Raw genomic sequence first — 12,632 nt, forward strand, 5'->3', positions numbered from 1 at the left:
TCTTTCCCCTTATATTTTCTAACATTGGCTGAAAATGTAAAAGAAATTTGAAAAAACATATTTAGTTTCACTCATTTTTTCACAACCTTGAAAAACTTGTTGAATCTTGCAAATTTATAAATGTTTTGGCAAATTTTTACAAGATTTGAGTCTTTAAAAAGGTTAAAAAACTTTTTGAAGGGTTTGGGAAAGAAAGAGGGCTTCTGAAATGTGTTTAGAAACCCTCTTTCAAAGGGAGTTTTATTTGCATTTCCGCCACAGTAAAATTATATTGTTTCGGTCGATACACTACCGTATCGATAGCATATCGGCCAGTACAATGCCGAAACGCACTAATACTCAACAACGGGTATGATACAGGCACGATACGATGAATAAATACGGTACATTCAATTTGGTACCATATATACCATGCCGAAAACTTGCTGGAATGATATGTATAACCGATACGTGATAAAATTTTGAACCTTGCTTATCAATCCTTTTTTTGACATGATACTAAACTAAACTGAATGGCAAAGCAGGATTCATGTAGTTGACGTCATATAGTTGATATAAGGCTCATATGATGATAATGATTGATGAAGCTCATTTCATTAAATAAATACATAAATAAATAAATCTTGACAACATTGAATTCTGGGGTATGTCAAATTTGATGATGCAATTTCGTTTCAAAGTTTGTAACCAGAAGTTGGTGTAAGGGTTTGTCCAATACAAAGTACCAACAGAGGGTAGAAAAGGATTGGACACAAATGGTCCATATGCCTGCGTGACTCTTGCATTCTCATTGAACTTGGGTAATTTCACCATATGGAAACGTCGTGTTGCTGATATAATGTACCATGGAAAAAAGGTTGGCGGGGGTACTCATGGATAAAATTAAGACTGATTTATTTGCAGCAAGTATGGGAGTGCAAATGATTTGAATGCAATTTTTTTTATTTTTTTATTTCCATTCCTACCTTAATTTATTTTTTTGAACTTTGCAGTTTAGATGAGGTAAAACCTGCAACAAAGTAAAGCAAAAGTGGATTAGAATTCCCATTTTGCATATTCATACATTTGTAATAGTGCAAATGAAATGCACTACAAACAGAAGAACCTTAAAGAAGCACTGAAAGTGGATTGGTGCAGAAGTACTGATGGCTTTCATAAATGTAATCCTCTCGTTGCCACATTGGACAAAGGGGCCAAGGTGACTGAACTTTTTCCTTGACGTGACATGCTTTAAAAACAAGAAAAGCAAAAACACCTCTTTAGCGTCAGTCATAATGATGGTGTTTTGTGACATGAAAGTGTAGAAGAGTGTTTGCATCACACTAGTGTCTTTGCATTGATGAGCAATTTTGGTTATGCCCAGTTGTCCACTTGTATAAAAATGCTGAGCAGACAACCGTATTTTCATGAAGAGTGTCCATTATATACAGAATCATCAGATTGAAGTTTCTACAATCACCACGATACCAAACATCTTCTATAATGATATTCCATGTGATAATACATTCTTCTTCATCTTACTTGATTTCTGCAACTTTTTCTTAGAAAGCTTCTCTGGAATTCTGGCGTGTTTAATCGTGATTGGTTGTGTAACGCATGACATGCGCCATTGTGTGCCCAATGGATCCCAAATCATTTATCTTAAGCATTAATGCTCAGAGTTTCTAATAAAACACTACTTGCATATTTATCAATGCACCCAGTAAAGACTCCAATCTATGCATTGATTGCCTCTCTTAGATATTTCATTAACCAGAATTCTACTAACATATTTTACTGGATGCAGAGCAATTTCTTATGTAAAAAAGCTTGAACAGAGAAATCTGTTTGTACAAAGACCTGGTTAAAACCCCCCAAAAAGTAAAAAGATTATCGATCTGGTTAACTTAAAAACTAGAAAGTTTGAACAATGACCTCCAAATTGAAAATTCTCTTTGCATCTTTACAAAATTCCTCTTTACTAAAAGTTGCAGAACACTAAGAATGACACACCCAAGGGACCAACTGATACAATTTCTTTCTTTCACTGCATTTATTAATCCTTATTAAATGCTACGGAAAACGATACTTACAACTTCAACCCTATTTATTAACTGATGATCATTAGATCAGAATACTTCAGGTAGAGGCCTGCCTTCAAGAAATGACTTGAATAGCACAAGTGATCTCTCTGGCTGAGAGAAAGGAGCTTCATGCGAAGCACCTCTAATGGTGGCAAATGAGAGGACATTCCCATATACTTGTGTCCATCCACCAACCTGGAAAAAGGAAAAAAAAGGCAGAAAATCTCAATTAATAAGTCAATCCTTTTAAGAGAAAAATCGTACAAAATATAACTATTTGATCACAAACAAGAATCTTCTTGTATCTCAATTTTTTGATACAATGATGTTAGAGAGTTAGACTTCTTTCACTCAAAGAGAAAAATAAAAAAAAAAAAAAAGTTCGAAGACTTTTTTTTCTTTTTATTTTGCAAAGTTTCTGAATTTCGTTAGTGCTCATAAAAAAGAGTTACCTGCTGCCCTGCGAACCAAACTCTGTAAGGTACTGTTGTATTCAGTCCAAGGTCCTTTGCCAGTCCATGTACCAAAGTCCGGCTTCCAGTCAGTGGGATAACAGAATCTTGATCTCCACTGCAATCAATAATATTCACTATCATTACTTTAATGTCTACTCAGAACAAAACTCTCTTAATCCTCCCAAGATCATGAGGAGGCTTCAAGCCTACGTTTACCTGTAAACCAACACCGGAATTCCAGCCTTAACAAGTGAGCCTACAATAGAGATTGTTGGTATCTCCAGGTTAAGCAGCTCATAGTTCAGGATACTGTAGCAGCCATCAGTTCAAAAACGAAAAAGGAAAAATAAGTCAATAATGAAAGTAGTGCTCCTTTCCTCAAAGAGAGAGAGAGAGAGAGAGAGAGAGATTCCATGAGAAATTTCTCTGAGAAACAAATACTTTATTTTCTTTTGGTCCAAGTCTTGGGCAAACAAAAGGAAAAACTTGTCAACAGAGAAACATGTCCTCTGTGAGTCCTACACTTCAAGCTATCAACCACAACCAGTCTTCTTGGGCACAGTATAGTCCCCACTCCCCAGAAGCATCATTCTGATATCACAACTAATGGATGGATCAGTTTTCAGATGTTGCATGGCCACTGAACTTACAGTCAACAGTCCAGCATACTATCATTGGCCATCAGCACAATAGACAAAACCTCAGCCCCCACCCTCTGAAAAAATTCTATGCAGAACCAATTAAATCTTTCTTTTGGTAAAATCGACAAAAAAAAAAAAAAAAAAAAAAACCATGAAGACCATTAACCACAACCCCTCCTCTGTGACAGGAAAGTGCAAGAGTGATATCATTCTGCGCTGATTATGACCATTAAATTGGCCAATTTGGTTATGGTACCGCCATGAGACTACCAAGCTGTCATCAAAATGGTTCAGTTATGTCTGTACCTATGGGATGGTTGCAATTTCAACCACATACACACACACACAACCTAAAGCATAAACGACTTTTTAATTCATTTTCATTCTTTAATGGAAAGAGTCAAGAAAAGTACTTGCTGCAAACAGCCCATCTGCGGACTCCTACAAGACGGGCATGGAGAGCTTTCTGCACATCCCTCCTGTTTAAGTAATTCACCGTTTCATCCTCAACACAGACATCAATCCTCTCTGTAACTTGCTGTCAGATTAAACAAGGAAAAGAAAATAGAAAAGAGGGGTGAAAGGTTGAGTCAGAAGAACAGGAGAAGTGGATTAAAGAGAGGTAATTAATATTAGTAATAGGAAAAACGAAAACCATGGATTCAAAGCTCACCTGGGGACTAAGAACCTTGGATTGCGAGAGCACGGACGAAATGCAGACGTCAAGCGTAACATCATACTTGTCCACAAATCTACTGGTTTCTTTACTCACCTGGTTCATCACCCTTGAGCAAACAGAAGAAACAGACCCCCTGTAATATTCGCTCACATACCGAGAATAGTTACAAGCAGAGGTGAAAAGTCTGTATGTGGAATCCGATATCAACCCATGAGACCAGAAGAACTCAGCTCTCGAATTGAAATCGGTAGCAAATTCCAGAACTGGATTTCCCAGCTGCAACGGAAGAAACTTCAGTTAAAGCTCAAGCAAATAACATAGAAAAAGACAAACTAAAAAAAAAATCTGGAAAAATCATTTCTAAATAAAGAGGGAAAACGAGGACGAATTCTCCAATTGTCAACTGATATAACCACATGAATCATGTGAAATTAAAAATAATATTCAAATAATTTATGAAGAGAATATTTAACTTTTCAACGTTATAATACAATACTCACAGCAATTCCTTTCAGGTTGAACAACTTTTCCTTCTTGTTGAATTGAATCATGAGATCTGCGAGTTGTGGAATATAATGGCCTGGAAATAAACAGAAAGCCTTAAAAATTGTATCTTTCGTGCTTGTTGCAGTCACTGGAGATGGTAGTTGTTTTGAGGCAACAAAATACCTGCGTAGCTTTCCCCAGTTATGAAAAGATCCCTGTGCTTATACTGTGGAAACTTGAGAAACCACCGTTGCAAGAACACGAGATTATCCCTGGCTTAAGAAAGCAAATGCAAAAACAGTTTCAGAACACTGAAGAATTTTATCCTTGCACAGAACCCATGTCTTGGAATCAGCATAGTAGCTGATCTGGATTAGGAAAATTTCTGTTTTATTTTTTTTTTTTGGTCCCCTTGTTTTCTAGAAATTACTGAAACTTCTGAGACATGCCTGTTATCTTATCGTCGACAGCGACATAGGAGGAGGTATCGGTTGAATAAGAGAACCCAACACCTACGGGTGTCTCTAGGTATAGCATATTTGCTTCTGCAAAACAGAGAAATACACAAAAAAAACAGCTGGGTGATGCAATCATCCATTAATACTCAAGAAAGAAAACAAGAAATTGAACAGAACAACATTTGGAGGAACATGGTACCTGAATTCCAACTATACTCATTTCTGACCAAAACCTCTCCACTTGGTCTAAAAGGTCCATTTTCGGAGAATGCCCCAACTCCAAGAGAAGAACAACCAGGCCCTGCAAAAAGGAAATCAAACAATTCAGAATGGACAGAACACCAAATTCTTTCCTTTTCTCTCTTTGTCTGCATCCTACATTTCTCTTCGCAATTCATTTGTACCCAGAAAACCCATTTGAGAGAATGAGATGGAGCCACAGACCTCCGTTTAGCCAGAGAACCAGAGGCTTCGAAGACGGATCTATTTCTGCTTCAACAAAGTAGTAGAATAGAGCTCTTTCTTTCTTTTCGTCCACAGTAACATAGCCTGAGAACTGCTGGAAACCGACTTGGGGTTGGCCGGGTAAAGCAATAATTTTATCAGAAGGAGATAGAGAGGCTGAAATCTCCAAGAAAAGGCACAGCTGAAACAGAGTTGTAAGAGCGGCAATGGCATTCCAAGATGGAGAATTCATGATTCCAGGACGGAAGAAGATCGGTAGGGAGACAGGTAGAGGGTGAGAGAAGCTGAGGCAGCTATAAGTTGTTGTTGCTGAGTGCGGGGGCATTAAATAAACAGAAACTTCTGTCTCTTTTTTATTATTTGTTTATTTCAACTTTATTTTTCACACAGGCTTGAAGGATGGACATGAAAGAGGTGCAGGAGGCTCACAAACAATTGACATTTCACACAGTGTTAGGTTTCCGCTGACTTGGCTGAGTCAGTATAGGGTAGAGTGCTTTGAAAATGATGGGGGAGTAATGGAATCCTGAGCAACTTTTAAAGCCAAAATTTCTTACCAGAAATGGCAGCTCAGTGGCTTTTAGTTTTGTTTTAACCAGTAAGAACCCACAAAAAAAAAAAAAAAAAAAATCTTTGTTCCATGGAAAGTTGCTTTGTACAAGTTACTTTCCTTTCTCCTTAAAATGAATGAAAATGACAAAGGAGTAGATTTATATATCTCTAGTCTAGAAATAAAAGAAAAATACACCTTCTGATCTTCTCTGGTTGGAAAATAAAAGTGTGATTGAATGACTATAGTCAGAACAGACCATACTTTGAGTAATTATGCTTTGATGATCTCCATGTACAGACCCAACTCTTCTTTTCCAATTTCATAATTGCACCTACACACTATGTAGTGTTAAGCAATGGCAGACTGCATTAAATTGAACGAGGAAAAAATGCATTCTGTGACCGTAATTTCTTTCTAAAGCATTTATCCATTGTTATTTTCATAAAATCCACTGTGATTATTCAAGAACAACCCATTTTGGAACTTCTTTTTTCCTGTTTGCATTTAAAATAAAAGTTTTTCCTGTTAGCTCTTTTATTCCTTTATCTACTCGGCAGGAATTTTACTTTGTTTTTTCCTTGCTTGACCACTGTGAAAGAAAAAGAAAGTGCTTTCTTAATATTGAGGTTGAAGCCATCTTTGATCTTTCTTTGCCCTTAATAGTTAATACATTGAATGAGGAATACATGGCAGAGGTATCATCTAATCTAATATATGTAAATTGAAACAAAATGTGGGATCTGAAAGTATGGTCCACCAAAGATCGTTTTGCTCCCTACCTGAGGGGAAAGTCCCTAGATAACAGAAGGCATTTTGGAAAAAAGTTAGTTCTTTTTGTACAGTCGTCCCCACTTGAGAACCTGACACCAGGCACACATTTCCTTGCCAAGAAAAAGACCACCCCATGAAAACCAGAAATTGATTTTACAGGTTTGTTCTGAAAATTGTTTTTAACAGTTGTTTGGACTTTGGAGAATCTAAATTGATTTCTTTACCAATTATCTGATTATCTTTCTGTTTGCTGAGGTTACCGGGCAAAATGGGTCTTGCATTATATAGAATTTCCTTTGTAAGTTGCAACTGCCCACTCAAGATGACTCTTGTTTTGATACCCGAAAAGAGGATTAATTTGGTGGCAAGTATAGGTTTGTCCAGTTTAGGTTTCAACTTTTTATAAAGAAGAAATTCATTTTGAGGTGAGTATATTTTTCTTACAAAATAAATAGAGTATTAAAATCCAGTTTTAACTAGATGAGTGTTTCCAAGAACCAATGAGATGATCCCACATTAATGGGTCGGATAAACATTTACATAAACAATATAAATATATGCATCAAAGTATACATTTTTAAGAGTGATAGGATATCCATCCTTTGTGGTCTGTACATTTTCTTTCCTTTGTTAAGTGAAGTGAGGTACTTCAATTGTTATTTATTCTCTAACATGTCCCCTTAAGCAAAAGCCCATTGGGTTTGAAGTTTGTACAAGCATAGGCCCCACCCATATCTCATGTTAAAATTAAGAATGACAATTTCTACCCTATTTGGTGGTACCCATCTTTACCTGCCTTGACGGAGCAATTTTTTTTTTTTTTTCATTTGAATTGAGAGTTTGAATTCTCAAAAATCCAATCCGCTACCGGTTTGGGAGTGACTAAGGGTTAATGTTTATGGAGTTGGGGGAGTGTTTGATTTTCAACTTCTATTTGTAAAAGGTTGCTAGAAGAAACCTGAACAGATTCAATCCCAAGAGCGTAATCAGCAGAGTGGTATCATATCCTAACAGTGAATGAGACAGTAAAAATATATATATAATCATTTTCCTAATATTTTTAATGATATTTGTAGATTCTTGTATTGCCACGTGGGCACATGAAGTACTGTATACTATCCTGATAATCTCTGAAATCAAGGGTAATTGAGTAAAAAAGGAAAGCAATTATGTGTAATTAATTACCCGCCCAATTTGTGGGATTTGCATCCACCCATTTCCTAGCCGTTGCGTTTAAATAACTAGACTAGACAAATAATGATTATAGTATTTAAAAAAAAAAACATTGTTGGTGTCATGGTCCCTAAGATGGTCACAACACTTTGTAATTGTCTACATTCTAAATCGACGTATGTCTCAAATTCGCTGCCTGCTTTTCCCTGGAACTCGAAGCAGAATTCTCATTTGCATTTGGATTTGATAGAGATGGATTAGGATTAGCCGATTAGGATAACGATGGATGAATAAACAAACAAACAGCAAGCAAACAAGAAAAAGTGGAGGTCTGTTCTTCGTGAGGATTGAGGTGGAACACCAAATATTTAAAAGCAAGGGGGTGATTAATTACCAAAATAACCAGTAGAAAAAAAAAGGTACTAATACTACTACCCTTGACATGCTCACATCAAAATTCACATGCAAACGCCATACCGAAATTGACAATCCTCCTCCCTTTTTTTCTAACAAAAGTTTCCCGAGTTTTCAAATTCGTCCCTTTCACTGTCTTCGTGTTGTCAGCACTCACCACAGCTGGTCTTTTTAAAGTTTTAACAGAAGTTATGATTTCATAGGCCCGAACGAACGTTATGCCGTTTCACAAGAAACCCCATTCTTCCATGCAATCACGTTATTGCCACTGCTATTTTTCTAGCTTCACGGGTTTGGTTAAACCTTACGAGAGGTAACACAGTTTGAAAGTTTGATCTAATGAGCGAGAACTCAAACCCCAATCCAGGATCTTTGGCGTCTCTGAGGCCTCCCTCCTCCTGAGACTACTGAGCAAGCCAACAGTGAAGAAGGGTACAGTGCACATGACACAAGAAAGAGCTTCATCTTAAGACAAAATAAAATGTAGAGAGTAGGCCATTCTTCCTTCCTTTTCAGATGCAGACTTGGCAATATCAGTCAAGTAAAAAAAAAAAAAAAAGGAGATAATGCCAGACAGCACGGTATGGAGCTTCACTTATTTTTAAATTTTTGACGGGACCCACTTGGAGTAGCTTCTGCTTCAACGTGATTGAACAACAGATAGAAAGAGAGAGAGAAGCATGAAGCATCAGATCAAATTGGGTTTCAGAAATGACCAATGGTGATGTTCTTCACCCTTCTGCACTGCTCCTGGGGAACCAGCGAAATTCTCTTCTGCCTGAATTAGATAGAATGGCTGTTGCCTGTTAACCACCAATGAGCGGTGGGTTTGATGGGAGTGAGACTGTGAAACTGTGAGAGGAGAGACCCGCAGCCGCAAGTAATTCAGATGCCATAAAAAAACCAATATTAAGTTCAGACTTTCACAGCAGTGAGTGCTGTGCTAGCTGCTCAAGGAATTAATCCCTAAAATTGGGAAGCGGCAACTGGCAAAGCAACTTCCATTTCATGAACCAGCAAGCAACCAACTACTCTTGGTGTTAGGCTAGCAAATGAGACACTATTATTCTCCGACATCCCCCATTAACTTTATCAAGAGTTTTCCCACTTGTTTTCGTTTAGAAAGAGGCCATCTGCAGACACCCCAGTTGTCTCTTATTTTTGCCCCCCTCCATCCGCACCAAGCCCCACTCTTACCCATGATTTAAGAGGAAAATTATTTATTTGAATAGAACGATGTTATTGGATAGAGCTATATGCAAAATCCCTGACCCCCCAGCAAAGAACAGTTTGTTTCGTTGAAAACTTCAAATGATATTTCCCTGGTGAGAGAGGGGTTAAAAAGAAGATGGGACACTCTTATATGTTGGGACTGGACCTAAAGCAATAGTACTGGGAGGAATCCTTTTTTTTTTTTTTGTCTTTTTACTCAGCAAACCGGTACCGAAACAAGACTTGATTTGGGCAGAAAAATGCGCTTTCCAGTTGTTCTATTTCATGGGCCTAAATTATTCGGTCGTATCATTTGGTTCAGGACCTAAATACTTAATAATCTTTGTATTAGTTTTTTTTTTCTTTTTTATTGTATTAGTATTCGTTAGTAGTTAGTACGAATATTTAAGAGAGACAAATTTCTACACAATCATTTATTTTTTAGCAATTGTGTACCTTTTGCATCATATATCTTACAACATAAATTAGATTTGGGAGAATGACGGGTCAGAATTTGTAGGTTTAAAATACTGTTGGGGTAGGTGTCAGCTCGGATTTGATGCTAATTTATGGGCGGGCATTGGTGCATAGAGTGTGGATATTTGACATTTTGAATGTTTATAGATTTGCAGTGGAATTTAGAAATCTGCATTAGGCCTGTCTATGCTTCTCCAATTAAATTTTGGTGTGGGACCCATGTGGTCTGTGACAAATGAGGGACCCATTTTTAAATGACACAACGTTTGGGAAGGTTGTAATTTGAAAAGGAGACCCGGACGGTCAGACCGTTCGGTCCAAAAACCATCCAATCAATTGGTTCCATTTTACCCTTAACCCATATTTTGGTAAAAAAAATTGACTTGGTCAATAATCTGCTGACCTGGATGGTTGAACTGTCCATCCATTCAACCTGGATAATGATTTTAGGTCGACTTTTTTATTTTTTATTTTTTAATTGGAATGAATCATCCATTTAAACTGGACGGCCGAACCATTGACCCAGAAAACCAATGCCTAAAACAGTTCCATTTCTGAATCGGTTTTTAAAACATTGTGCAAAAAGGAAAAAAAAATGTCTCCCCATATTGGAAAATACTTATCAACAACAACAAGAAGCTTAATCCATTAGATGGGAAAAACTTTTGGCTATTGGGGGCCAACAGCCTGTGCTGTTGAGAACATTTTTGAGAATGCTATGCTAGGTAAAATAGTAATTACTCCCTATTTCTTTTTAACCATATTCATAGGTATAGGCGTTAATTGATAAACATGTCGGCCTAAAAACACTCTCAACAGTAGTTGGCCCCCAACAACCATAGTTAACTCCATTAGATGTATTACAGATGGTAGAGGGCTCGCTTAGCATGCAAGAGGTACAAGAATCAATATCCCACATCTCCATTATATTTCATCTGATCTTTTCATGTGTATTAAAAAAATAACAATCTTAAAAAGGCAAAAAAGAACAGCCATTTACTTTGGTTCTATGCAAATCTAAATTAGATACAAATTTTGTATTCAGTTCAAGTTTTGTATTTTATCTCCTAATACATTAATTCTTTGTTATATACAATGTTTTAAAAATTGATCCGGAATCAGAGTCGTTCTGGCCACTGGTTTTTGGGTTGATGGTTTGACCGTCTTTTTCAAACAGCCGGCCCATTCTGATAAAAAATTTAAAAAAAATAACCAAAAAAATGTCAAACGGGTCAACAATTCGATCACCCCAGTCAATGAGTCATTTACCAATTCAATAGTTTTTTGCCAATGATCTGGTTTGGAGTAAAATAGAATCAGTTGCTTAAACAATTTTTGGTCTAAATGATCTAACCATCAGGGTGAATGGCAATTCGAAAACATTGGTTATGTAAAATGAGGAAACAAACAAATAACATTCATGCCGCTTCCATTCTTTTATATATAAAGTAAGAATACATCATTCATTTTACATGGCACAAACAAATAAAACAAAATTTAATATGAATAAAAAGTAAACCAAAATTTACACAGCCCATATTCACTCCCATCCATCTAACACCGGTGCAAATGAAGCTTGTGTTGTAAATAAAAGGAAGCCTAGTGAAATACTAAAATCAGGAAGTAGGAACTTGAAAGGCAGAACCGCAGAATATAGGTAGGTTTGAATTTGATTGAAGGCTTAAACGTTGGGAGGAAGGAATGGAGCATGTCTCAGTGTCCCTCAGTCTCGCTCTCACTCTGTTTCAAACCCGGCGGACACTGTGAAAGCGATGATTGGGTCCAAGTCGTCAAGAAGGGAATGATTTCAAACGGAGGAACATCTTAGTCACGCATGGCATGACTTACTCACGTGGAACATTCCTTTTAGCGATGACTCTTGGGCCCACCCGTCTAGTGGAGACAAAATGGAAAAGAGAAAAAGAGGGGGAGGGGGAGGTCCCAATTCCCAAACTGAGACGGCATTGGGTCCCATCCCGTGACGTTAGTGGTTGAATCTTCAGCAATCGCCTTTTGGGTGAGCCACTGAGAGTCCACAGTGGCAGTGCAGTAGTCGCAACTCGCAATTACCCTCCACTCCAGTCCAGTCCAGTCCCCACGCCCCAGCCACAAGCCCACAGCATCAACAGAGTCAGAGAAGACAGAAGAGTGACTCGGCTCCTCTTCTTGGTTTTTAAATCTCCGAATACAATGGCACGTGTTTCGAGCTGGTAAGGCCTGCAGCCTAGTAATCATTTCCTTCGGTTTCACTCCATGCCCCCTCTACATCCTCTCTCTCTCTCTCTCTCTCTCTCTCTCAATCACCGAAAATAGTTCAGTTCATAGCTCAAATGTAAAAAACTAAAAATAAAAGGCTGGTGCTAGTTTATTTGTGTTGTTGGAAGTGAGAGTGGCTATATCTCGAGTCTCGCCTATCTCTATCCCTTGTGCCCACCTTTTCCATTAAAAAAAAAGTTTGCTTTTCATGCGTGTCCACAGACTCCACACACCCTAATATTACAATCACATGGACATGAACATCAGAACATGGTGGTAGCACGGGCAAGGTTAACTCATCTCTTAAGTCTCAACAACAACAATTCTACTTTTTTGTGTTTTTGGTCCGAACTCCAAACGTAGTGGTTAATGGGTGGGACCGTGGTGGGGGGAATTTACAATAACAATTAACAAGACCGTGAACCGGTGAACGCATGCGCGTACAATCAGAATCAGGCCTCAGGCATCATCAGCCGCGTGAGGACTGAGGAGCAAACACCCTACTCTTCCAATGGCAATGTGACCTGTC

At 37.8% G+C, this 12,632-nt stretch overlaps 1 protein-coding gene across 2 annotated transcripts; it reads right to left on the reverse strand.

The window, feature by feature from the left end:
* Positions 1-1,901: 1,901 nt before the first annotated feature.
* Positions 1,902-5,927, reverse strand: LOC148853392 (serine carboxypeptidase-like 45). 2 transcript variants are annotated; one of them, XM_088940878.1, is made up of 10 exons: positions 5,227-5,927; positions 4,982-5,083; positions 4,774-4,869; positions 4,508-4,600; positions 4,339-4,418; positions 3,833-4,114; positions 3,573-3,697; positions 2,735-2,827; positions 2,516-2,633; positions 1,902-2,258 (listed from the first exon to the last, which is right to left on the reverse strand). In XM_088940878.1, exons 1-10 carry the CDS (start codon positions 5,570-5,572, stop codon positions 2,109-2,111), a joined length of 1,485 nt encoding a protein of 494 aa, XP_088797004.1. In that variant the 5' UTR covers positions 5,573-5,927; the 3' UTR covers positions 1,902-2,108. The 2 variants fall into 2 exon arrangements, with proteins under 2 accessions (XP_088797004.1, XP_088797005.1); XM_088940879.1 differs by having other exon boundaries at positions 4,508-4,596; positions 4,770-4,869; positions 5,227-5,759.
* Between the last annotated feature and the right edge of the window lie 6,705 nt (positions 5,928-12,632).

This window comes from Nelumbo lutea, chromosome 4 (assembly GCF_056320005.1).
Source record: "Nelumbo lutea isolate HS-2025 chromosome 4, American lotus-T2T, whole genome shotgun sequence".
NCBI lineage: Eukaryota > Viridiplantae > Streptophyta > Magnoliopsida > Proteales > Nelumbonaceae > Nelumbo > Nelumbo lutea.

Excerpts from the sequence above, each read along its gene's own strand:
- LOC148853392 (XM_088940878.1), bottom strand. The coding sequence starts at position 5,572 with ATGCCCCCGCACTCAGCAACAACAACTTATAGCTGCCTCAGCTTCTCT. Across the intron at positions 4,870-4,981 it reads TGAGTATAGTTGGAATTCAG|AAGCAAATATGCTATACCTA; the intron begins GTACCATGTTCC and ends TCTGTTTTGCAG. Across the intron at positions 4,115-4,338 it reads TCAACCTGAAAGGAATTGCT|CTGGGAAATCCAGTTCTGGA; the intron begins GTGAGTATTGTA and ends CTTCCGTTGCAG.